General features: G+C 39.8%; 1 protein-coding gene and 1 long non-coding RNA gene across 16 annotated transcripts in view; both read left to right on the forward strand.

The window, feature by feature from the left end:
• EXOC2 (exocyst complex component 2) overlaps nucleotides 1–27,712 on the forward strand; it is a 203,072-nt gene that overhangs the window by 87,514 nt on the left and 87,846 nt on the right. For all 15 annotated transcript variants that reach the window (XM_044773364.2, XM_070515744.1, XM_070515756.1 and 12 more), the window contains 4 exons: nucleotides 6,723–6,868; nucleotides 7,003–7,084; nucleotides 7,754–7,856; nucleotides 12,948–13,066. In XM_044773364.2, coding sequence (XP_044629299.1) covers nucleotides 6,723–6,868; nucleotides 7,003–7,084; nucleotides 7,754–7,856; nucleotides 12,948–13,066 — 450 coding nt within the window. The remainder of the gene's footprint in view (nucleotides 1–6,722; nucleotides 6,869–7,002; nucleotides 7,085–7,753; nucleotides 7,857–12,947; nucleotides 13,067–27,712) is intronic.
• LOC139045902 (uncharacterized) lies at nucleotides 13,078–21,122 on the forward strand. Its single transcript, XR_011505276.1, has 2 exons — nucleotides 13,078–17,856; nucleotides 19,955–21,122. It is a non-coding gene; the product is annotated as an uncharacterized lncRNA (long non-coding RNA).

The following is a 27,712-nucleotide window of genomic DNA, read 5'->3' on the forward strand; positions in this document are numbered from 1 at the left end:
AGCCTGGTAGCGTAGCATTTAAGTTCATGTGCTTTGCTTCAGCAGCTGGAGGTTCACCAGTTCGGATCCCAGGCACAGACCTGCAGACCACTCATCAAGCCATGCTGTGGCAGGCGTCTCACATATAAAATACAGGAGGATGGGCATGGATGTTAGCTTAGGGCCAATCTTCCTCAGCAAGAAGAGGAGGATTGGCACTGGATGTTAGTTCAGGGCTAATCTTCCTCAAAAAACAAAAACAAAAACAAAACACCCCTGAAGCCCAGAAAGATTAAATGAGTTACCTAAAGTCACATGAGTAGTAAGTGGCAAAATTGGGATTTATATCTAGAAATCTGGCTCCAAATTTGTGCTTTAGACTACAGACATGCCTTGCCACGCAAGGTTTTGATATGCGTGAATTTCACTTACCACAGGGCAGTTAAATACACTAACCCCAACAACACAGTTCAGATTTCAGTTGCCAGGGTATGTTCACCATGACTGCATAAAGTACAAACTTGGCTACTAGCTCTTCAGCGCGCAGATCACTTCATAAGTAACAGATGCACAAGATGGGCATGACCAACTACATCTCTTCCTTCAGAGTTTGTTGGTGACTGATTGTTGCACACCTGTTATCAGTTCATGCACAGACAGCAAAGCATGTAGTTGTATGGCCTCCTAACTGACATGGCACTTGACAGAAGTGGATAATCAAAGGAGAGGATGGATCTACAAGGATGAAAGTGCATCAGAAAACAAAAAGTGATAGGAGCGTAAGTGAAATTCAGACCTAACATGATGGAGTCATAGAAGAAGTAGCTGACGGTGGGGATGTGGGCATTTTTTAATATTTCAACAAAAATTTTTAAAAATCACAGAACAGCTATAATTTTCCCATCAGTTAAGATTGTGTGCTCGGTTTCAGTTTGCACGGTCATTTGTGTGGTTCTGCGCACCGTGCAAAGTGAGGCTTGTAATGTACTCTAACGCCTCTCTAAGTAGAAAGGATACTGGGCACTGACTCAGAGGCTGATTTTTAGTCCTTGTTCTGTAAGCATTTACTGAGCACATGTTAGTTCTGTCCCAGGGATGTGAAGATAAAACTTGCGCTTTACTTCTAAGAGTTTATAATCTAATGGCAAATACAGATAAATAAGCAGGTGATTAAATTGGGGTGTGATAATACTCTGCTGGCAGTAATCCTCAGGTGCATCTGGAGCCCACACAAGGAGCACCTAATCAAAAGGTGGAGTGGAGAGAATAGAAGGCGAGGGTCGTGAGAGCCTCAAAAGGGGAGGAGTAGGAAGGAGCCAGGCAGGCAGAGGTTGGCGGGAGGGCAGCTGAGTGGATGGAGGTGTGTGCCGGGCAGGGCACACAGCATGAGGAGGAAGGCACCAACTCCAGAGTGGAGTGGGCTGCAGTCCAGGGACAGGATCCCGTATGGCGAGTGTGCAGAAGTGAGGGGTGAGGCTGCGAGGTAGATGGGGGTCTGCTCGTGACAAGCTTTCTATGTAGTATTGTGGAATTTGGCTTCATCCTGAGAACTATTGGTGAGACATTGAAGGATTTTAAATAACGGAATGATACTATGAACTTTTTAAAGAACATTCTGCCATCTGTATAGGGAATGGATTAGAAGGGAGCTAGACTAGAGACAAGAGAAACTAGATAGAAGAGTACAGTTGTAATGTAAGAGTGAAGGGCTGAGGACTTTTAACCAAAACAGAGGTGATGAAGGTAGGATGGTGGCAGATGAGAAATGTTAAGGAGATAAAAAAGGCAGTATTTGGTGACTGGTTTGTTGTGGGAACTAAGAAAAAGGAAGTAGTCAATGATGACTTCCAGATTTCTGGCCTCAAATGGAAGAAGGAGGAGCAGGTTTGGGACGTAAGGAGAGGAATAGAGAGGAAAAAGTTCAGTTTAATTTATAGATAACATGTTGAGGTTGAGATTCCCGAGGGTTGTACCCATGAATACCTTTCTAGCTGTCACTACTTCCTAGTTGTGTCACATTAAGCAAGTTGAATAACCTCACTGTGTTTCAGTTGCCTGCACTATAAAATGGGGATAAAAATAGCCCTGTCTGATGGAGACATAAACAAGCTTAAATGAATTAAGAATTAATACATGCTTTTAGAATAATTAAGAATTTAGAAGAATTAATATAAAGTTTTGGAATAGAACCTAGCATCGAGTATGTACTCGATACTATATGTCTGGTATGTCTCTATGCCACCCACAAAGGCTTCCCCAAACTCATCTTTTTTGGTGAGGAAGATTGGCCCTGAGCTAACATCTCTACCAGTCTTCTCTATTTTGTATGTGGGATGCTGCCACAGCATGGCTTGATGAGTGGTGTGGGTCCACACCTGGGATTCAAACCTGCAAACCCCAGGCCGCTGAAGGGAAGTTTGTGAACTTAACCACTATGTCACTGGGCCAGCCCCAGCCAAAATTCTAAGTCATGAGGGACTCGTAGATGCCAAAATGTTTTTTGTTCCTTCATGGCATCTTTATTCTTCATTCTGCTTCCCTGACTCTTCCCAAAGGCAGATGAGCTGAGGATCTGAGAGTTGATTGTTTCCCCAGGGATCTTCTCTCCACTGTCCTTCAGGATGAAGCCTGACCAACCATCTGTCTAGACTTGAGGTCCTGTTCCGAGGGCCCAAGACTCCAAAAGCTGATGTTTGCCCTCAGCTCAGCTGTCAGGGTTCATTCAAAGGGAAATCCTCAGGGACTAAGTTGGTCCCATAGGATGATGCTGGGATATCATGAGAAGTGCTCTCATCGGATCCCTTTAGTAAAACAGTGAGGGGTGATTGAATGTTCTCCCCCAAGAAAACAGGAATTTAGGATGACTCAGAATAAAAGACTTCTTTGTGATGGGTGAATTCATAAAAAAACGTTATTGTATGTCTGGTGAAAATATATGTCAAGACTAGTCCTAAGCTCACAGACACATCTTGAGATACAGATTTGGGAGTCAGCAGCATAGAGATGGTAGTTGAAGTAACAGAACTGAATGATTGCACCCAACTACTGTGTCAAATAAAAAAGAAGAAAGCCAAGGGCTTCAAACACTAAGGAATCTCAGTAAGAGTCAAGTTTTTGAAAAAGAAACTGACTTTTACTCAGTGGTATGCTGGTAAATGTTTAACCAACTGGTTTTCCAAAAAAACAAAAAGAAAGCTAATCCTAACATTAGCATTTCCAGTGTGTAAATTCTCCCATCATGGTTGATTTCAAGCTACCAACTTGACATTACTGAGCTGAAGGTGAGAAGAGATGGGAACAATCGGCTCTTGCAAGCGGTGTGAGCCGACTGCCGCTCTTCTCTCACCCCAGATGCTGTTCTGTGTCCTCTATGTGGCGCTCTGGAATTCCAGGGTCAGGCATGGCTCTGCAAACAAGCGTTAACTGTTGGTAATGCACTATTGATGCAGTGTCCTTATTTTATAGATGGCAGCCTAGCTAGGAATTTTCTGGAATCTGTTAAGAGAAACAGACAGATATAGCAGGTTGTTAGGTCTTTTGTGGTCCTGGTTTGAATCTGAATTTAAGTATACATTTTAAAGTTACCTTAAATTTCCAGGTACTTTAATGTTTCCTTTCCTAATCCACCATTCAACCTGCCTATTCCTAAAATCAACTAGGTTGTGATGTATGTGTGGCAGGGCTCCACTCCTTCCACCACTACCCCCATCCCCTGTCCTCACAGCAAGCCGAGAGCACAGGTTAAAAATCACTTCTGTGATGGACTGTCTCAAGTGTCAGTGCCATGAAAAGAACCAATAAGGTCACTTTGAAATAAGAGAAAGCATAATATTTACTTTGAATAAAATGCTTGAAATCATGCCAGCATTAAAATTATGTGACTAGTTTTTCTAGATGATGGAAGTTCCTGGCACAATTAAAATTTCTATTGTTGTTAAGGATATAAGATCAGTGGGCAGGCATGAGTTTGGTTTGTCGTTGTGCAGGGCTACAGGACCTTTTCTCACCATCTTTTTTTCCAGCTTTATTGAGATGTAACTGACATGTAACATTAAGTTTAAGGTGTACAACGTGTTGGTTTGTTACAGTTAAATATTGCAGTGTGATTGCCATCGTAGCATTAGCTAATACCTCCATCACATCACGTAATTTCTTTGTTGTGTGTGTGGTGAGAACATTTGAGATTTACTCTCTTAGCGACTTTCAAGTATCTAATACAGTATGGTTGACTGTCGTCACCATGCTGTATATTAGAGCCCCAGAATTTGCTCATCTTCTTATTGGAAGTTTGTCCCTTTGACCATCATCTCCCATCTTCCCACCCTCAGCCCCTGTAACCAGCATTCTACTCTACCTTTCAGTTCCGCTTTTTTAGATTCCATATATGAGTGAGACCACGCAGTATTTGCCTTTCTCTGCTGACTTATTTCACTTAGCATAATGCCCTCAAGGTCCATCCGTGTCCCATCGTAGACCGAGGAAAATTTTATTGCTCTGTCGGCCCAGCTACGCTGGCGGAGCCAACATCATTACAGCTGCATTACTGTCAGTGCTCGGGGTGCATCTTTAACTGAGACGATGGCGTCACTGTCCTGTCAGCTGACGCTGAGACAGTCTCCTGGTGAGAGGAAAGGACCAAGTTTCAGATTGAGGTTGCCCAGGGCTGGTAGATGAAGGTCAGGATTTGTTCTGCAACCTTATGTAAGACCAAAGTCATGGTTTTCGCGATCACGTGGTCCAGTTAGTGTTGTTCTCTGGTTACACACTAGATGTTCAGACCCAGGCCCGAGGCTTTCAGGTGATGTTCTCAGTGTGAGAAGCTGGAGGGAGGGTGTGGATGGATCGGTGCCCGGGAAGGATTGTTACTGGGAGACTTGGCTGATGGCTCATTTGTGACTTCACATCGAATGTGAACACCCCTGAGGAGTTGTTTCATTTTCTTCTTAATGGCCCTAGAGCATAAAGACATTTTTTGAGCTGCTGCTGATTTTCATCTGCCTGCATAAATCTTGGTTTCACTGCTTTCATTTATTTTGTTACTGGATATAATCATCCAGTTATCAAAGAGTTATGAATTTTATTGTAAATGCAGTAAAATTCACAACAGAATAATAATTGATACAAATTATCTATAAATTAAATTTATAATTTTTCTATGTGCAAAAATTAAAATTCTCCATGTGTACATACATTTCTGTATAGATTATGATTTTGGAGTTTATAACGTCTGCCTATGGATTTTCTATCTGTACTTGTTTTCATACTATGTAGAGCAGTTAAAATTATTGATATTTTTTTATTACCTTCAAAATAAGATGAGAAAAATCTAATTGTGAACTTTCTATACTTTTTGCCAGAGATTCCTTCACTGTACAAAAAAAAAGTGCTTGGGGATTTAATATCCACAGCTCATACAGAAGTAATCAACCTTTTAAAAATATTCAATCCCATTTATGTATTTATTCATTGATGAAGCCTCAATTTATGAAATTTATATTTTTAAATGCTAAATAATTTTCTTTGAAGAAAAAGTTTTAACTCTCATCAGACTTCAAATATTTATTTAGCCACCATTGTGTGGTTTAGTGGCAAGAAAGGAATGTATTTTTTCTTGTCTTAGAGTAGAAATTTAGTATTCCACATTAAATAGCATGTGGTGAAAACAGCTATCTTGACAAAATTAAGTTTTTATATCAGGCCTTTAAAATTTCAACAGAATTTAAACATTATTTAGATAAAACAATTATGTTACAAAGACGACTTTTAGCACAATCAGGCCAGGCCACCCACGGTGTGGCCCAGAGAACTCGGCCTGGCCTGCGCGCCACCCAGTGAGACTGAGGTCATTTCTTCATCTTTGCTTCAAGTGCAGTCACTAGACCAGATAATGCGGAAACTTTTTATGAGCGACGATGAAACAGTGGAAAACAGTTTATCCTTTTTTTCCCTTTCCTGGTTACTAATTAAAAATAATTCACAATTGAAAAAGTTTAACTATTTTTGTACATAGTAAATTTTGCTTTATATAAAGCAGCTCTTCATAACTGTGATTCATATAGTTTGAGGTCTTTTAGGTAAAAAAAAAATATATATATATATATATATAAAGAATGTCCAGTTTGTGTATAATTTTGTAAGAATTAGCTGATTTAAGAAATACTAATTAATGATATGTTAAAGTTTGTCATTTTAAAATGCTTATGTAACTTTTTGTGCCTGCTACATAAAGAGAGAGTTTTACCAAGAAATAGGCTTAGTTCTAAAATATTCCTTTGGAGCAACTTTTCTAAAAATGTTTTTCTTGTTTTGTTTATTACCACATATATAGATATTGAATCCAGGGAATTTAACTAGTGGGTATGTGTGTATGCATATATGTGTGTGTGTTTTAACCTATTACCTGAATTAGTGAAATAACCTTAGGACCCAGAATTGTCATAAAATTTAGAAGAGTGGCTAAAATAAATGTAGGTTCACATTAGAGAATTTATTTGGGCCTGGTGGATATGGTTATATTTAATTGGATACCATTCTTAACATATTAAAAGACTTAGGAAGCAAAATGGAAATTGTATTTAGCAAAAACCATAAAAGATCTCCAATATAGTTAAGTTTTAAAAAAGTCTATTGAGTTTTAACGTAAAGCTACAATAGCAATCTAACATTTTGTTTCTTTTGCCCAGTTACGTGTTTTCTGATTAAAATCAGTTTTTATCTATGTTCTTTTTGTTCTTTTAAAATAGGAGCAAGTAATACTGCGGACACGTTATTTCAGGAAGTGTTAGGTCGAAAGGACAAGGCAGATTCCACTAGAAATGCGCTCAATGTGCTTCAGCGATTCAAGTTTCTGTTCAACCTGCCTCTCAACATCGAGAGGAATATTCAGAAGGTAGAGTTTCTATTTATGTACCTGTGCTTATAGACGTCATACATTTTAAAGAGTTGTTAAGATGGTTTTTATCTTAACCAAGTGTCTTCATTATACTTTACTGACAGTCTCCAAAATGTTTTTTTATTTTAAAGGGTGATTATGATGTGGTTATTAATGATTATGAAAAGGCCAAGTCACTCTTTGGGAAAACGGAGGTGCAAGTTTTCAAGAAATGTAAGATTTGTTTATTGCTTTTAGATCTTCTACTTTCCTTTTACAGGAAGAATGTGGAATGTATTCAGCAAAGAATGTTACTTGAGTTTTAGTTTTTGTTTATGTGGTGCTTTTTAAAATGCAAACAGTTACTTCAAAAACAACCTCACGGCTTTTCTTGCTAAGATGCAGTGAACATGAGTGACTGCAAGTATAGGATCGTTTAGTCTTGGACATTCTTTGCCGCTCATTAACACATCATGCTATTTAAAAAATATTTTTTACTGGAAAGAATCAATTACAGATATTTTATAGAGATGGAGACCTACATTTTAATCTTCCCTCTTCAGAAAGACCAGTATATTTATGAATTCTAACCCTCCTTTAAAGTAAACTTAAGCCACTTTGGAAACCATCTCTAATGACAGAGTTACAGAAAATAAGAAAAGCCTAATGTGCCCTATGATAATGCCTTATCAACTAGGAGAAATAGCACAGGGCTTATAGAATTTGAAAATGAAATCCCTAAGAGCTCAGAAAACGTTTTTTTATTTGATCACTCCAGGAAGTTCCCTTGTGCCTCTTCTCAGTCAGCCCCTGGACCGCCACGGCAACTACTTTTCTGCTTTCCACAATGTGATTTTAAATTTCCATTTTGTAAATCTTATGTATTCTTGCCTTTTTAAATAGATTATGCTGAAGTAGAAACACGGATTGAAGCTTTAAGAGAATTACTTCTGGATAAATTGCTTGAGACGCCATCGACCTTACATGACCAAAAACGTTATATAAGGTAAACCTGCAAGAGGTTTTGACAGTCATGTATATCTGTCTAGTACTGGGTACATCACCTAACTCTTAAAGCTAATTTGGGGGAAATTAGGAGATTGATGAAATGGTGAAAGAGAGGACAAAATAGCAGAAATTTAGAAGTATCTAGTGTAGGACCCACAAATTCTTTTGTGTACTAATGAATTTGGGAGTATTCACTCTCTAAGGGCAGGAAAATCCTGCCAATGTGGGGAAAGGAAAACTAGCCTCTTTGCTTGGTCACCGAGTCCTCCTGTTTCACAAGGGCTTCCCCAGCCTGGGGTTGGTGTGGGTGTTGCCCCTGTGGGCCCCCACCGGCTACAAGGTGGGGTGGCTCCCTGTGGGGTTTAGAGTACAACACACACACTGGTGGGAGATTCTTCGTGCCACAGAGTGGGCCACAGCTCAGCAGTAAAGTTCTGAAAGGTTTTAGTTTCAAAAAGAAAGTGGGAATACTTAGAAAAGACAGCCAGTAATATTAAAAGTGATGGACATCACAAGGTACGACAAGACGGTCTTAGAAGGAAGCAGTATGGCATAATGGGACTGGCTGCCCCTTTGGATGACTCTCTGGAGTTCTCAGTCTCCTCATCTGTGAGACGGGCGTGAGAACACAGTCTGTGTCTCAGGGTGATTGCAGAGACAGTCAGGAGGATGATTAAGGTTGTAATACAGCTCCTGGCACACAATGAGTAGTCAGTAAATTACATATATAAATCATGTTTATACCAGGATTTGGAGACAAAGCATATAGACTAGAAGCTATGATTTAAAAATCTTAACTTTATTTTCTGTGGGCATATTTTTGAATGATATTTATGTATTTGGCTGTCATTGCTATGTGACCATTGAAAATAATTTCCAGGCGTGGAAAGAGGTTCTGGCCTGAAAGCTGCTGTGTTTGCAGTTGTGGTGGGGACGAGGGCCCACACTCAGACCTGTATTCTGGTGATGCAGGAGCACAGTCAGTGAATGTCAGTGTCAGCACGTTGAATGTCAGCACGTTCGTGTTGGAAGAGGAAGGGGAGAGGAGGCTGGACCAGTGGAGTGGAGAGCACTAAGACTGATGGCTGCCGCTCCCGAGGTCTGCAGTACACCCACGTGCAGTGCTGGATGCGCTGTGTACGTAGTTTCCAATCCTTGCAGCTGCCGTGGGGGACAGTGTGCAACACCCATTATTACGAGTCAGGAACCTGAGTCTCAGACTTCATTGCTTGGTCAGCACACACAGTAGGACTCCTGTTTGTCTGGTTTTAAAGCCGATCTTTGCTTTTCTCTAGTCTGCCTCCATAGGAAAGAATGTATTTGGGGAATTTTTCTGGCTTTGTAGAATTGTAGAAGTTTAAAGCTGGAAATGAACGTGTCAGTTATCCAAGTGCTTTTTTTGAGCATGTAAAGCAGCAGTTCTGGGAAGGTTATCGTCTCGTCCAGGATACACAGCTGGTTAGTGTCTGTGGCCCGCTGTGCTGCCTCACTAACTGCTTTGTATTCCCCTGTGGACATTTTATTCTATTAAATCTGCAGCGGTACTATTTTAAACCATATTGAGCATATGATTTCTTTATGTAGCGAATTGCCCCTTATTTAGATAACTAACGTGCAGTTCTTATAACTAGTTAACCTCTTGGATATCATTTAAAAGATGGTAGGTGTTAAAAAAGATTCTTTTTTTTTTTTTAAAGATTGACACCTGAGCTAACATCTGTTGACAGTCTTCTTCTTGTCCCCAAAGCCCCCAGTACATAATTGTCCAGTCTAGTTGTCAATCCTTATGGCTCTGCTGTGTGGGACGCCACCTCAGCATGGCCTGATGAGTGGTGCCATGTCCATGCCCAGGATCTGAACCAGCGAAACCGTGGGCCGCAGAAGTGGAGCATGCAAACTTAACCACTCGGCCACGGGGCTGGTCGCCAAAGATTCTTTTAAATGACCTATTAAGTGCCTTTTTTCTGTCATTTTAAGGGGGAAAGAACAGGAATGTCAAGTAGTTTACTTAGTTTTTTTTCTGAGGACGATCAGCCCTGAGATAACATCTGCTGCCAATCCTCCTCTTTTTGCTGAGGAAGACTGGTCCTGAGCTAACATCCGTGCCCATCTTCCTCTACTTTATACGTGGGACACCTGCCATAGCATGGCTTGCCAAGCGGTGCCATGTTCATACTTGGGATCCAAATCAGCAAACCCTGGGCCACCAAAGCGGAATGTGTGCACTTAACCGCTGCGCCACCAGGCCAGCCCCATTTACTTACTTTTTAATCACTTTTATTTTTGATGTTTTGAGAAGATACTGAGCAATTCTGTTATCCTGTTTAAATTGAGGTTTTTAGTTATTAATAAATAGGAAAAATGGCATCATAAGCAAAGTCTATTGGACTTTGGGATCTCTGATGACAGGTGCTGTGAGCGCTGCGTGGGGGCGGGGCGGCTTTATCCTCAGCAGAAATGCGTCTTCCTGCATTATGGAGTCCTCTTCCATAATCGGAGTTATGTATGGTCTGAGTGGAAACCGCATTACTACTGTATTGTCTTGCTTTTGATCACTATTTTGTCTATTTACAGACTTTCTGATTATTTTCACTCTCCTTATTCTGCCTTGATGCTAGTAGCTTTAGCAAGAAGCAAAGTTTCATATACTTCTTTCATGTCACTGTGGTCTTGTCCTTGGTAATTGTTAAAAATTATCTCAGAATATGGCTAAAAACTTTAATTCTTAAATTTTAAAATATTGTACCTATGCTCATTACAACTAACATGCTTTACCTTTTTCCCTCTAAAAAAGCCTTTTTAAAAAGTTTCTTTCATGTGAAGTTTTAAAACAATTCACAATAACGTGTCATATTCTAAAGATCTTTGAAATTAAACTACTTAATTTTAAGCTACATACTAAAAGAAAATAAGAAATTTTATTGGATTAAGTCATTTAACCAAGGAAAAGCCTAGCACAGGTTATACTTTAGAACTGAAACTCTGTAGAATCTCTCAGAGAACAAATTTATCTTTCTTTATAAAACTCTTTTAATGTAATACCCATAAATAAGACGATAGAAAGAGGATTATTATTACATTTTGTAAGCACCTAGTCAACATACTAAAGAGATGTATAATTTTAAAAGTTACTAAGGAAAAAAACTTATTGATTCTCTTCCAGTACTGCTCGAGAAAGAGCCCTTGTAATGGACATCTATGTTCCTGTTCAGTAGTTTAAAAGTTAAAAGGAAACAGCTTTCCTAAAGGAATATTCCATTATTTTACTACTAATAACCAATCTGAGGATGTTATATGAGTGAAAGTGTTAGGAGAAAGTGTTGCAGAAGTATTCAGAGGCAAAACAATCCTATGTAAGGAGAATGCTAAAACAGATTATCCCCAGCAAGAAAGAATAAAATCATGTTTTTGGAAAGAAATGACACAATGTACTATTTGTCATATTTATGTTCCAGACAATAAAAGAGGAAAGCCTAGTGTGAGAGGGAGAATCAGATTGGGTTTTGAAGGCTTTGAAATGAATTATGTATGTTCAGGCTAAATGTAATCTGTTAGGTTGTAGTTTTCTTCCTGGGAGGCTGTTAATTGATTTGTCGGTCTCAGCACAGACACAGCCTCTTCCCAGCCTGTGATGAACGTCCCTGGGAGGCGGAGCAGCGCCTGCTCGCTGCCCTCGGGGCTGTCGCTGGGGTGGCCTGTGCAGGGGGGCCGTGAAGTTTAAGGGGCCCTTTTGCGGGATGATCAGATGCCCAGCTCTCCTCAGAAGCCAGGCGGTCTGCATTAGCCTCTGAAGGTCAGGGTCAGGGTGCATAGTTCCTAAATGTGATGTCAGATTTCTTCTCCACATTTTAGTTATTGCTAACTTATTGCAACATGTTTCTCCTCTAATTAGCTGCTAATTTAGATGCTGTGAGTCAGGAAACACCAGGACTGGAGACACGTGGGAGAGAATCATCAGTGTGCCCCCGAATGATTAACATTTGACTAGAGGTCACAGCCTATAACCGTGTATTAAAATTTATCATCAAACAGAAGTCTCTAACCTCTAGAAAACACAGAGCTTATGGTTTAAGAATAATTTGAAGACAATAAATTCAGCTTTCAGAATTCATTTAATTGGATTTAACATGTTATATTTATGTATTTTATGAGAGCCTAGGGCCAATTCTTGAATATTTGGCAGAAGTTTTTCCAGTGAAATCTATTTCAGTTGTCTCTCTGGGTTTGGATAGTTTATCTACAAAGAAGACTTTAAAAACTAAGAAAAATTCCCATGCATACTGTATTTTCTAGAGAAGTATTTTCTCAAGCAGTCATGAATTAGAGTTTAGACTTCAGAGGTAAATGCTTGTCAGCAAATCTCTTCATATAATAAAAGGGCCTTACATTTCGGTGGCCCGGCCGACTGTGTAGAAAAGTGTCACACTGCCATCTAGTGGCCGTGCTTCAGAACACAAAGGAATACAAAACCACTGGTCAAGCTCGCATCAGCTGTCCTCGCCGGCTCCAGCCTGTGTCCTGTGTAATGACTGAGGACTAAGTAGAAAGACTCTGTGAACTAAATGTAAAAGATAAGTTCTCACCAAGAAGACCGGATTGTTGTTAGTTGTCTTTGTCTTCTTGCTTATCTTTTTATAAAGTCCTAAGTTTTTAAAAATACAGTGTTGGGGCTGGCCCCTGGCCCAGTGGTTAAGTTCGCGCACTCGGCTTCGATGGCCCAGGGTTTCGCAGGTTTGGATCCTGGGCGTGGGCGTGGCACCACTCGTCAGGCCACGTTGCAGTGGCGTCCCATGTGCCACAATTAGGAGGACGCACAACTAAAAATACACAACTATGTGCTGGGGGGATTTGGGAGAAAAACAGGAAAAAAACAGTGTTATTGTTTGTTATTGCATGAAAAGAAATTTGAATTTATTTTATTTAGAACTAAATATTAAAGACTAATATTTACAAGAGCTTTACTAACTGATAAAATTTTAGGTTTTCTTAAAAAAGGTAATGATTTTAAAACTTCCTAGCTTTCCTTTTGTCCTCACTTATGGCTGTCTGGAGGAAGCCTCCCTGGTCAGCTGTGGCCTTGCCTTTTCAGGTACCTGTCTGACCTTCATGCCCCGGGGGACCCTGCATGGCAGTGCATCGGAGCACAGCACAGGTGGATCCTTCAGCTCATGCACAGCTGCAGAGAAGGCTACGTCCACGGCCTGCAAGGCAAGTGCGTCTCTGTGTATTCTGCTGTTCCCTGTGGCTGCTAGGTGCTTGATGACTACGGGGGAGGGTTGGTCAATTTTCTTGATATCTGTACCTGTTTTTTTTTGTTTTTTTGGCCCCTGGTTAGGATTATACCTGAGTAACAGAACAGGGAATGGGGAATACTCTTTTAATCTGCCTATTTTTATGACTGACTGGCAGTATTGACAAAGGTTTGGTTTAGGAAACAATAAACTTTTGTGGGAAGCAACATGGTGTTGGAGAAGTGATATTAGTCCTTGTTAAAGGGTAGTAGCCTAGTCATTATTTATTAAATGTATGTTGCGCCCTGCTGTGTACCAGGCACTGTGCCGAGTAGAGACAGACAGTGGGGAGTAAAACAAAGTCCTTACTTTCATGTAACTAACCAGATACAAACCTGTGACCAGTGATAGAAAGAAAAACAACGGTATTCAGAGGGAGACCTGAGGAGAATGCTTTAGATGGCTTGTTTGGGAAGGCATCCCAGGAAATCTCCATGTTAGCTGAGAATTAGAAGGATGAGAAGTAGCCTGCAGGGGTTAGTCCAGCCTGAAAAAAGGGAGCAACCTTTGCAAAGGCCCTGCGGTGAGTCTGAAGGAAGAAGTCACAGCTATATTCACATGCAGCTGTATCCACTTTTCTTGTATTATTCCACCATCCCACAGTACTGAATGCCTGCCATGTGTGGCCACTGTTGGGCACTAAGGATACGATGGTCGGTACGGCACACGGGGGCCTAGCTCACACAAGGCTTACAAAACAGCCGGGGAGATGGACAGGGAAGGCAGCTAGGAGGGTGCAGTGTGCTCTAGTCTGAACCTGGGAAGTTCCGAGTGCTGTGACAGCACTTCAGAACTGTGTCCGAGGCGGTTTCAAGGCCACGGAAGTGAGGTTCCAAGATCTCAAGGAAATGACACTTGTTTTGAGATCTGAAAGAAATCTGCATTGGTGGAAATAGAGGAGAGGAAGGGTAAAGAGGTAAAGACCGTTCCAGGAAGAGAAAGTAAAATGTGCACTGGGCTTCCAGCGAGAAAAGCCCGCTTGATTCTGTGTGGCTGGAGCTGAGAGCATGATCAGAGCAGACAGAGTGGAGGCTGGAGTGAGGAGGCGCCAGGTCCTGGGTGGACTTGGTGGGCCCTGCAAGGCGTTTGGGCTTTATGTAGAGGGCCCTGGGGGAGCCATAAAGGTTTGAAGCAGGGGAAAGACCTAGGGAGACTTACTTTTCAGTAGACGAGTCTGGCCTCTGCGTGGTGGACGGACGGGGTGGAGGCTGCACCGTGGGTTCAGGCAGCTCGCGTAGTACGGAGGTGGTGGTGGGGAGAAGGACAGGGGTTGGAGAGCTGTTCAGAAGCTGGCACTGACAGGACCTGGTGACTGAAGAATGTGGAAGAGGAAGGGGTCAGGGAGGTTTCCCGGTTGTTTGACCTCAGCAGCCAGTTAGGAGGATGGCACCATTGAGTTAGGGCACCTAGGGGAGAAAAATGACCCTCTTCCTTTTCGTTTGGACAGGTTGATGTGGAGTTGTTGCCACACAAGTGGGGACTTACAATAGGCAGCTGGATTTATAGAGCGAGAGATCTGGATGTGGTCTGCATGGAGATGACCCCTGGGAGTTGATGCATTCCCCCAAGATGAAAACACGAGCAAACTTAGGACAATCTCCTGGGGAGTGATATTTACAGAACTGGTAGAAGGGAAGTCTGCAGTGGAGAGGAAGACGGGGTTGGTCACCGGGCCAGGAGGGGCCCGGGGTATAATGTCACGAAACCAAACAGAAGAGGAGTGATCAGCAAGGGAGATGGAGAATTAGATAACGAGCTGTCCTTAGATTTAGCACTGAGGCTATTGTTGGTGACCTTAGGAAATGCAGTTTCAGTGGCCTGGGATGACAAATAGATTATATCACATAAAGCACAGTGATGCTTACAAGCTTTCCAGGAGGAGTAAGTGAAGTAATGTGGCACAGAAGGAAGTACAGTGGAGAGGTCACGATTATTTATTTATAGCATAGTTTCGTCATGAATTAGTTGGCTTGGATTTGAGTACTTTCCAGCTGTGAATTTGTTCTTTTCTATTCTTGATATTTAAGAAAACCCAAATATCTCTTTATTGATGCCACATCAAAATTCCTATTAACATCACTCATTATTTTCTAGTCTTAGCAAGTGAAAATGACATGATGACATGCATAGTCTCTAGTCTTTGGGTTGTTTAGAGGGCCTTGCAGGTTTGCTTGTTGAGTCTATTGTATTAGGCAGGACTCTCAGCCTTGTCTGCCCATCAGAATTCCCTGTGTGTGTTTACAGACTGTCATTTCCTGGCCTCTACCCCATTCCTACTGAGTATATTGGAATGTCTAGCAGTGGAGTCCAGCATTTGTATTTTTTAAAGCTCCCAGGTGCTTCAGGTACAGCTAGGATTGATAATCAGTGCTATCTTCAGAACTAGAAGTACAGTGGTGAGCAAGACCAACATGGCCTCTGACCTCTGGGAGCTTGTAGTCTAGTGGGAGAGATACATTTTAAAAAATCACATAAGTATTTATTTATCACATAAGTATAATTAAGAAAAATGTTAGGAACTGGGCAGTACAGAATTTTACCCCAGTCTAGAGGAAGTGATATTTCCATTGATCCTAAATGACAAGTATTAATTATCCAGATAAGGAGGCGTGGAGAAGTAGTCCAATCCCTCAGTAAATGCCACTCCATCCCCACGCCATGAAGAGGCTAATCAATAACAGTGGGGATACTCTCCATACATAAACAAGATACATGGCTCACGAGTGATTTTCCTACTTACACTATAACAAACAAGCTATATAATTTGGTTATGAAAATATTTGAATTTTGGGGATGTGTGTGTAATTTATGAAAATGACATATGGACTGTTGGAATTGGGAAAGTTCCAGTGTCCTGCCTCTTATTGTCACATCAATACCTGAAATACCTGATGGCCAAAGGTTTGAATCTCTCTTGAAGGTAAATGAAGACACCTTTACCTGGTGGAGTCCTTCCCTGTCATCTTGATGTTATGTGTTGCTATACGTATTAATCCAGACCTGCTTAAAATCAGCATTTCTGGAAAAAAAAATGACAGTAGCTTATGTGTAACTGGAGCCTTAGCTTTTTTATTCACTCTGTGACCATGCTTGTTGCAGAACTTGCTCCTCACTTGTGAGTGTGAGATAGTTAAGAATGTACATTGAATGGATCCATTTGTTAGCAATGAGCTAACGTAACAAAAGTACCAAGTTTCATGAGTTAGTCTTTTTTCTTAGGAAGTGAAAACATAAAATTTATAGCTCTTTGAACTTACTATACAAATTTCATGACAGTACAATATAAATTTCCTGAATTCATTAGCTATTCGTAGGTTGTATTTTAATTTAGGTTATTTTTAATCTTCCTTTGACGTCCAGAAGAACACGCTTAGCCGCGCCCTCTTTCAAGTCTGCAAACACTGCTGCTGTCAGTGACAGAGATAACCCCAACACGGAAGAGCCTTTTAAGTGGAAGATCGCTGTGTTCTTGTGAGCTCACAGAAGGAACTTTTGTTATTTTATTTTGGAGAATTCCAAACATACTTAAAAGTAGAAAGGATAATGTAATAATCGCTCATGTACCCACCCTAAGTTCAGTGGTTATCAACTCATAGCCAATCTTACGTTATCTATACCCTTGCCTGTTTCTTCCCCCTCCCTCACCCTGAATTATTTTGAAGCAGGTCACATCGTTTCATCCATAATTATTTCAGTATGTAATTTTTATCAATAAATATGCTTTTTAAAATCTGTAACCAAAACACCATTATTATTACCTAAAATATTATCAATAATTTCTTTATATCGTCAAATATTCAGTTAATTTTCAAATTCAGAAGCAATTTAATATCTCCAGTATCTAAGTACTTTGATATCATTGCTTTTTCATTGATACTGCAAAGGCAAATGATACCAAATGTGGCACAGATATAAACAGAACATGTGTTTCCTAGAAAGGAAGAATTAACCATTAGTAAAATATGATCCACTTTGGCTGATTTGCATTTAGATACTTATCTGGTTGTCATCATTAATGCATATGTATGTCGTTGGACACGTTAGCTCTTTAATGTACACTTATGTGCATTTATACAGGCAATGTAATTATATAAAATATAGGTGTTTGCCTTAATGATAAGTTTACTGAGAATAAGCACAATTTTTCTTTTATGTAATCTACAGCCAATTGTTTATGATGGACTCTCAATTGATATTTATGAGTGTCTTAATTATATATAACATAAATGTAAGGTAATGTGGCAAAGGTGTCCTAAATGTCATTTGGACTTTCTATTGGATGTCATCTCCTAATTATGATATTTTAGATCTGGAAGAGGCCTGGGGAATGGTCTAGGTCAATAGATGATTTTAGGTTTATTTTGCGGTTGACGAAGGTGTCTCAGAGCAGCCAGGTGACGGCCAGTTTTTCTAGGCCTTGGGTATGGCAGAACTGGCGAGTGGTCCAGACTTCCCCGCATCCCAGCAGACTGCACTGCCTCTGGACCAGTGCAGTAGGACAGCAAGTTCCACAGCACCTCTCTGTGTTCTGTGGCCGCAGCAAATATTTCATCAGACAGGATTTCTGAGTGTGATGAACGTGACAGTGACAGTGCCTGTATCTCCTCTAGCACTTCGCTGTGAAGCTCCGTCGCTTTTATCCAGGGATTCTCAGGAACCTGTTTTCAGGATGAAAGCTTGCTGCATTCTAAGTCTAAAGAATGAGTTGTAAGTTCTTTGATTATAGTGTCTGTACTTGGACTTTAACACTGGAGAAGAGACGTGGTTGTAATTGTTTAAGGAGAACCCCAGGCAGAGCGGTGGTTAAGAACTGAGGCAGTCTTGTGAAATAAAATATAATTTTAAAAGATGGACTATAAATATTTCAGACAGGAAAAGGTTTCTTGGTGTCTTTTTTAAGTAAAGCTGGTCTTTATCCATGAACTTAAGAAACCTAATTAACATATAATTCTTTTTTAAGTCTTAAAAGTCTTTACATGGTGGTTTGGGGGAAAAAATGTTAATTGTATTTAGTCTTGTGGTCTTCAGAGAAAATTTTATGAGCAGAGATGGTGATAGATTTTCAGAGACAGCAGTCTTACATTAAAAAGCTACCTTTTTCCAAGCAAGGGACAAAAACAAGAATGAATAAAGATTAATACTGTAAAAACTCATTTTGAGAGCCTAAATACTAATGGAAGAGTTCGGTTGTTTTCTTCCAGCCTGAACTGATTAACCATTTTGCTTCTCTTTGCCTGTATTCAAAGCAGCCCTGTCCCCTGAATTGTTGCACATGGAAAACTTTTACTACCTTATAAGAAGCGTCGTTCGTCTCTTAAAATTCCTGTGAAATAGGTCCAAAATTAGACTAAGTCTTCAGGTTTCCTGTCAGGAAGAGCCTTTGGTTAACCCCCTACTGACATGCTCAAACAGGATTTTTAAAGGTAGCCTTCAAAGGTGTTTTTTTCTTTGTTCTGAAAATGAGTTTAACTCTTAAAATAGATGCTGGCTATATCTAATAACTCAAGGAAAAAGGCCTTCGCCTGTTCCTCAGAGTAATTAGTCCCTCCTTTCAGATATGTGTTTAATTAGGACTTCCTGGGAGGACGTGGTGGAATATGGCACATAGGGGACCCTAGGAGGAGGAGCAGTGGATTTTTACAGTAGTCGCACAGCAGAAGGAAATACATTTACACGTGGCTTAGGCTCTCTTTGCAAACAGCTGGCATGACACACCTGAAACGTTTATTCTGAATCTTCACGTGTGGCTCTATTATAGAAGAATGTATTAAGACTAGAGGCTATGCTAAATATCTCATCTTTTAATTATTTCGAACATTGAGCAGTTTATTAGATTAACTAGTTGCTGAAATAAAAATCTTTATCCACTGACCTTAAGATATAAAAAGGCTATATTTTCAACTCAAGCTCATAAAATACATGCATAAATTATATTTTACCAATTTATGAATAATTTTGTGAATTTCTACAATATCTGTATTTTTCTTGATATTTAAAAAATGCAGCTATGACCTTTATGTACCTAATTTATTGTTATAGTTATAATATTTTTTTTTAATTAGTGGGGTTAATAAATATAATTGTGGCATTTCCATAATGTAGGGTTAGGTAGATTTTCCTGTGTGTTGGATTAAATTGCAACCTCCATTAGCTGACAGCAGATTCATCGAATTTTCTGTGGAACTATAAAAATATTTCCATGGTTACAAAAGACAGTAAAAATGTATTGTTATACATATATTAAATATTTTAATAAATTACAGTTTTTATTTTAAAGTTTTTATAGTGAAGCTATACATGAGAAGTTTCTTTTATGAAGTGTATTTTCTGGAGATTTAAAAACCTAGTTTCTCTCCTGACCGTTTATCCTAACAGTCTGATCCCAGAGCAGTAGCAGTTGATTTGAAAGGAGGAGAGGAGCGACCCGGCTGCAGAAGCACAGATTTGGGATGCTCACTTGAATCCGGCCTCTCTTCCGCGCAACAGAGGCCCTTTCAGGCCCTTTCGCTGTAGGTCGCCAGCCCAGCTGGGTCCACGTGTGTCTACTTTTGCATGTAGTGACTAGATAGTATCTTTTAATTGGCTTTAGAAGATGAAGTGCTTCTAAATGCTTCCATTGGGATTTATTCACTTGCTCTGAGATTTATAAGCTATAAGCTTAGAAGCTATATGTAAGCTATATAGAAGAAAGTAGATTTAGGAGAGAGAAGTAGAAGAAATTACCAGTTTATGATTGCAATAAAAAAAATGTTCTGTCTAGCAAAGTAGTGGTCTGATTTTTCTTTCCCATTTGTGCTTTTTTCAGAAAGAGAAAAAGGGCTGACCCCATGGCCTAGTGGTTGTTTGTGTGCTACACTTCAGCGGCCTGGAGTTCAGATCCTGGCCACAGACCTGTGCCCCTTTCGTCAGGCCATGCTGTGGCGGCATCCCACATTGAAGAACTAGAATGACTTGAACTAGGATACACAACTATGTACTGGGGCTTTGGGAAGAAAAGGAGAAATGAGGAAGATTGGCAATAGATGTTAGCTCAGGGCCAGTCTTCCTCACCAAAAAAGAACCATACCTTTAAAAAAAGACAAAAAGGAAGAGAAAAGAACCTAGGTGATATTCAGTGTGCCATGAATTAGATTTACAGGGCATACCATTAGAAATTGTCAGTTGTTTGGAAAAGTATGTTTATATAAGTAGTTCTAATTATCTGAATGCAGATCAGCAGGTTTTTACATAATAATTGTAGATTTGACTTTTTAATCTAATTTAAAAGACAATTTTAGCTTCCAAATGAAAATTAAGACTAGTAATTAATACTACTAATGTAAGCAGTTTTTTTGAAGTCAGTAACCCAGGACTTGAGAATTTGGTTTCCTCTTCCAAGAGCATACATTCGTTTGTGGATCTGGTATTAAACTGTCAGCTGTTGAGGGCCATAGGGAAGAGTGGGATTAAGTTCTCTTTCCTTGTTCTTTTATTTTGTACTAGATTCTGTTCACCTTACCATGAATGAACTATCTTTGTTAGATCAGACAGGCCAACAAGGCTTATGTCAAAAGGACCTTTTCAACCTGTTAGCTAGCAACTGGCTCTCTCCACTGTCTGGGCTCACTGTGCGTCTGGAAGAGGGCTCCTCACAGCCGGGAGCCGTTTCACCTCTAAACCACGTGCCCTGTCCTGAGAGCAATGCCTTTGACGATGAATGTCAAGCACACGTTGAATGTTAGCATTAACTGGTAATCTAAAAATATTCCTTAGTACAAATATTGTCATTCCATATTATATCATTTTTGTAATAATTCTATTACTTATATATTCTAAGCATATTTTCTCCATTTTAATCTATATATAACTGCAAAAAAACCTGTAGTAGTTTATTAAAAGCATAAATAATTTTGGTTATTCACCTATCCAGCTTATTACAAATAGGTCTTGCTTATGTAGCCAATGTCAGCCAATAAATGCTTCTTCAAAGCTCACACCTGTAGTTTTGCTTTTAAAATATGTTTCCTCTTTTCAACTATTGTTTTGAATGATGTTAAAATGCCCATCAGGATTGTTGCCTGCAACCTGCTGAGGACATTTCTGACCCTCTAAAAAGTGAAGTGAGGTTAACAGAAGTATTTAAATGTATCTCCTTCATTTAATTAAATGATCCCCTTTAAATTGAGGAAATGCCCCTGTAGGAACTATATATAAATATAGGCATAAGATCGAAAAGAACATTTTTATCTGTTGTCGCAGGTCTGATTGGTGAGGAATTTGTAGTTCTGCCGTGATGCGCCCGCCCCGGCCCCCAGCTTTGGCACTGAGATTCTCCTGTGTGCTGTGCTTGAAAGGAATCCTGTCTTGCCTGTGTCTGTGGAGGCTTCTGGCCCCGCGTGTTTGGTCAACAAGCAACAGTGGGTGGTCAGGCTGCACACAGCACGGGAGCCCGCTGTGCACAGGAACATGTGTTCAAAGGTGTTTAAGGGCCGTGAGGAAGTCAGCCGTCCTCTGAGAGTGCGGGCCAGGTCAGTGTTGCCCACACTGTTGTGGACTGTGAGAAAACTGCCGTGGCAGGCACGAGGACGAGGAGATACAGTACACTTCTCCACCTGGCTCCACATCTGCGGCCCCTAAGGAAGGCCTCTTCTGCCCCTTGTGCTGTGTGGAGTCTGTTAAACAAATAGTGACCTCACTTGCATTTAAAATAGGGAGCCCTTGCAGGGGTTGAGTTGAAAGGATTTGACTGAACGTGATAAGGTTTCCTGGAAGTCTCGTGGAATGCTAGGTATAATAAGCGTTTTCTGTAAAGTCATTATCAGTTTTCTGTAGGAATCAGTTTTAAGGTAAACCCTAAGTTTTCGAGCTTTGCAGAAGATAGTTCCATATCTATATGTTAGCATAAAGCTGAAAAGACTTTTTATCTAGAAGAAATCTCACAGTTGTTGGAAAAATATAGCAAATGTGAAACAGCAAATTGTGAAAGGTGGATAGTTTATTTTCTCTTAGAGAAGTAATACATTTTAGAATTTTGATTATTTCTACACTACAGCTTTTATTATTTTTGTGAAGTAACTAGGATTGTTTTACTAATGTTTTGAAGAAAATAACTTCTGTAACTTTTGAAAGCAAATTTTCCATTTTTCTCTTATTAAAACAAAATTTCTGTTCTGTTTATATAGTATTCCCCAAATGGTTTTTCTAATTTTCTATTTGTTTATAATCTGTTAAATTTCTCCTGCGTACTCACCATTAGGAAAGGAGTTCCTGTTGAGAATGCTGGTGGCATGTTACAGAAGCTTTGTTTAACTGGCGAAACAAAATGTTGACTCTTGATTGTCAGTAATTAAGAAACTTACTCATAATTTTTTTATTTTAAATGTTTGAAGGAATTTTTCTTCCAAGATGCTTCTTCCAATCATCTATAGATATGTATCTTTTCTTTGATGTATTCGTAAAATTGTAACTCAAACACTAGTTTGTGGAATTTAGAAGATAAAGCTACACCCTAAGAATATTAAGTTCTAGAATTTTGTTTGTATCTTTCTTCCTACAAACACGACATAGGATTTTAGAATTGGAAATACTATAGTGATGGTTTTTCATGCTGTTAGGTATGTTCCCATTTGCAATTTTGTCTCTAGAATAATCTCTACCTTGTAGTTATTCCTCACATAACTTTGCTGTAAGGTCCATAATAACAAATATTATGAAACTGATGAAGTTTTCACTGTTACTTTTTTGTCGCCTTTAGTATTTTCTTGATATAATTTCCTTTTAAGGCTTAGTTTTCACCTTTGCTCTCTGTGTGAGGCAGACTTTTTACACATTCAGATGGCACTGCCATCAGTGTCCTAAGTTGTAGGAATAGTGAGCAGAATAAGCATGTTTTTCATTTTGTTCTCAATGGTAATTTAAAGTTTGAGGTTCAAACTTTGTATCATAGAATCAGAATTTTACAGCTAAAAAAGACTTTAAAAATTGCATAGCTTTAAGCTCTAATTTTTTCAGGTGATGGGCCCCTTAGGTCCCCTGCAGAACCCGTCCCAGTGCACAGCCTTGAGAACCTTGGGGAGAATCGATCCCTGCCCCAATCTCACATACAGGCAACACTTTGTTAGTGTCAGCGGAACGAAGGCAGAAAGGTACCACTTTTTCAGTGAGGTCATAATCCTGTTTGATAAAAGCTTTTAAAAATATTTCTATCTAGAAAAAAAATCACAGGACCAGTTCATTTCTAGAGAAGATTTACTGTCAAGAAAACAAATGACCTCTCATAACGTAGTAATGCAGTATTAAGTGTTAAAAAGAAACAATTTTAGGAAAACTTGAGTGTCTGTCACCTGCCAGAACGTCCCAGTGCAAGCTGACGCCCTAGCGGAGGCCTGCCTGGTGGCACCGCGGAACGCCGCGCTCGCTGGTCCCGGACAGCTCCTGGAGCTTCTCAGGGAAGGAGGCTAAGGAACGTGGTTCCCGCGGTGACCGATCTGCACGTAGATCACAGCGGGACGTCCTGACTTCCTGATTCTCGTTTGGAACTGTTGGTGCTGTCTAATGTGTATATTTCCCTGGAACTCGTCAGGAGATATCGCTGGCATATTGTAAGACAATCAAGAGAAAACAAACTGATTTCTTCTAAGAGATTTTAAAGTCTTTTGCTGATTTTGTGTTACAGAAATTGTTTTCTTTTTATCTTTTTTTCTTTTATAATAATGCTTACTTATCATCAAAATCACTTCCTATTTATAATAATTTTGAGGTAGAAATGCCAAGTCATATAATTTGTTTAAGAGGAGTGTCAGAATCCTCAAGGTATTTTTTTTGACACTTGATCATAAATAATTTGACAACTGAGATTGACCATGTTTTCGTTAATTTTCTCGTCAAAGGATAATCCTCCTAATTCCCTGTAAAATAACTCAACGTAAGACCTTTTTTCGGAGGAAAGCAGCCGGCCTTCGGGGAGAAGGCCTCTGAGTCGCGCCCGCCGCTGCTCTCCGGGCTGTGCGTCTGTGCGCAGCGCGCGCGCGCCATCTGCTGGCCGCTCTGCAGAAGTGCGCTTCACAGGTGCGCTCCACATGCTGGCTGGTCCTGAGGGGCATGTGCTCTTTTAGCTCCCCTGCTGCGGTATCCTTGCTGGTAATGCCACACTTACCACTCAAGAAATTAGTTCACGTTAAACTTTCTTTTCCTGATGTCACGGAAAATGGTGATATGGTTTCTAGGAGAAGAAAGGCATATTCTCAATACAGTTTCTGTTATTAAAAGGAAAGAGAAATCAATCTCCTAACAGTTTCAAGATTTACTTAAACTACATAAATGACTTAATATTTAGCCATTTTAGTTAAAGTTGGAAATATACTAGTTATGGGAGAAAACTTTTTCTGAGGGTCTACTTAAACAATGATAATTGTATTTTTGTAGGAATGGTATATAGTGTATTTTTAGGAAACTAGGAAGTGTTTCCCTTCTTAATCAAAAATTTATAGTCCTGAAATCTTCAAGAGTAACATGTAACATTTTAAATTAAAGCATTCTCTTCTTGCACCTTTTTATATGTTATAAATTTTTATTCTATATAATTAATGTGATGTTAAGTTCTGATCCCTTTATATTTCCTATTAAAGTATGTGAGAAATTGATATTTTGATATTTCCCGAATTCTACAATTAATAGCAGTGGCACCTATATGAACTTTATCAAAGGAAAATGTTAGTCATTAAAGCTTCCACAAACCACTTCCTCTTTATTACAGAGAAAAGTCAGTTATAAAAAATATTTTCTTCAGTGTTTTCTTACTCAGTATCACATAACTTTTACTTTGTTGTTTTAAAATACTGAATTATACAAGTCTTCTTATCTTAGATATAATGTTTTCCAAAGTAGAAATGCATGTAAATAATTTAGCACAGTAATTCAAACAAGTAAGTGTTTGAGACATTTCTCTTCCACTAAGAAATCTGTTCAAATGACTTAATTTCTATATCTACCTACCTGGTAGAATTTGTGAGGAGGCAGGAGATGGTGCATAGTGTATCATGAGGATGCAGGAGATGGTGCATAGTGTATCATGAGGATGCAGGAGATGGTGCATAGTGTATCATGAGGAGGCAGGAGATGGTGCATAGTGTATCATGAGGAGGCAGGAGATGGTGCATAGTGTATCATGAGGATGCAGGAGATGGTGCATAGTGTATCATGAGGAGGCAGGAGATGGTGCATAGTGTATCATGAGGAGGCAGGAGATGGTGCATAGTGTATCATGAGGAGGCAGGAGATGGTGCATAGTGTATCATGAGGATGCAGGAGATGGTGCATAGTGTATCATGAGGATGCAGGAGATGGTGCATAGTGTATCATGAGGAGGCAGGAGATTGTGCATAGTGTATCATGAGGAGGCAGGAGATGGTGCATAGTGTATCATGAGGATGCAGGAGATGGTGCATAGTGTATCATGAGGATGCAGGAGATCGTGCATAGTGTATCATGTTAAGTGGCTCCTGACAGGAGGAGCCTAGAAAAGTAGGCTCTCCATAGCACTTTTTACTGGATTCATTGCTTTATTTTCTGCCTTCTCCGCCAGAGTGTGAACCCCCTGAGAGCAGGGCGTTGTCTGTTCGTCGCCGCATCCGTAGGGCCTGCAGTTCCTGGTGCATGGGAGATGCTCCATAATACTTGTTCAGCGTTATTGAATGCCTAACATTATCAGTGGCATACAATTATTATTTTATAAATGTGTTGTATCTTTTGTACCTGAAAACAAATCTATAAGCTTTGAATATTCTACTAAGATGTAAAGGAAGGAGTAAAGTTCTTATTGAATAATTTAGTATCAGTCACTCAGTATATTGAGGGAGTTCTTTGCGGAACGTCCAGTGACTGTGGATGGAGATTTAATACTTAATCCTTAACCCTGAGAAGATAATATTCTGATTTGGAGATAGGCGATACTTAGCTGTTAACAATAGAAGGTAGGTTGTGAAGTCAACTAAACTATGTACATTTTAACTGCTGTCAGAGGGTGAAGAGAGAGAACACTTTGAGCTGGAATAGTAAGAGGTGACTTCATGGAGTAACTGTAATTCAAGTTGCATTTTTAAGGATGAGCATTTAAGTGGATGAAGGATGCGTACGGCCTTTCACGTAGAAAGGATAGTAAGTAAGGCAGAAAAAGGTAAGATGCATTTTCATAGGGAGAATATTTGTGTCCTATGATGGTAAATACTCTATAAATGTTTATTGAATTCACTTTGTTTTGAGGGTCTTTGAATGCTCAGCTAAAGAGCTCAGAGCAGTGGTTACAGGTACCTGTGTAGACTGACCATTAAAGCCAACATGCAATTAAGTCTTTTGGCAACACAGGATTCCATTCCTAATAGCTCTGGAGATCCATTTTAGAGAAAATGTTTTCTGGTTCTTAGGATAATTAGATTGGAATTCTGAGGGTTTTCTGGAAGGCTTCTGAGAAAACAGTCAAGAAAGCAGTATTTCAATGATACTAACCGAAGACAATAAAGAGAATTTCTTGACAGTGCTCAAATGTTAGGCTTCTGAAATGTTAGTGTGAGGTGAAAAGGATCCAAACTAGGTGCTGGCATCCGGAATAGAAATAGGGAATCAAATCCCACGTCCCAAAGAAAGACATCATGGCATTTGGGGATTTAAATTTTAAGGGAGAAGTCAAAGATTTATGCTACAGGTCTGTGTCATTAAAGGAGAGTCAGAACTCCATGACTTTGTTTCCAAGTGCGAAGTTGTTTTTTAAAAAATGATTTCTCCTCCTGATTTTTATGTTTATAGAAACACCTCTGCCCATTCCCATTTTGCGTAACGTTGTTCTAAAATGATACAAACGTTTCCCTTGATGGTTTGTCATATCTGGATGTTAAGCCAGAGCGATGGTTTGAATCCTCTGAATCAGTCATTTGTCGTGGTGGGAACAGCTGAGCTTTCTTTCTGTTTTTTTGTTTTGGTTTGGTTTGGTTTTCCTGACGGGCTGAGTTTCCTTTTATTTTTTTTTTTAGTTTTTAAAAATTTATCTTATTGAGGTCACATTGGTTTAGAACGTTATATTAATTTCAAGTGTACATCATTATATTTCGACTTTTGTATAGGCTGCCTTGTGTTGTTCACAGCAAGTCTAGCTTCTGTCTGTCACCGTAAATAGGTACCCCTTTACCTATTTTGCCCACCCCCACTGCCTTCTCTTCTGATAACCTTGGCAGCATTATTCACAATAGGCAAGACTCAGAAGACACTTAAGTGCCCATCGATGGATGAATGGATAAAGAAGATGTGGGGATGACTTTTAAAAGCTATTTGAAGAAAATATTTATTTGTTTGTTTGTTTGTGGGAGATTAGCCCTGAGGTAACAGCTGCTGTCAGTCCTCCTCTTTTTGCTGAGGAAGACTGGCCCTGAGCTAACATCCGTGCCCATCTTCCTCTACTTTATATGTGGGACGCCTGCCACAGCATGGCTTGCCAAGCGGTACGTAGGCTGGCACCCAGGATCTGAACGGGCGAACCCCAGGCCGCTGAAGGGGAGCATGCAAACTCAACCACTACACCACTGGGCCAGCCCCT

The sequence above is a fragment of the Equus asinus genome, chromosome 8 (genome assembly GCF_041296235.1).
Source record: "Equus asinus isolate D_3611 breed Donkey chromosome 8, EquAss-T2T_v2, whole genome shotgun sequence".
Taxonomy (NCBI): Eukaryota; Metazoa; Chordata; class Mammalia; order Perissodactyla; family Equidae; genus Equus; species Equus asinus.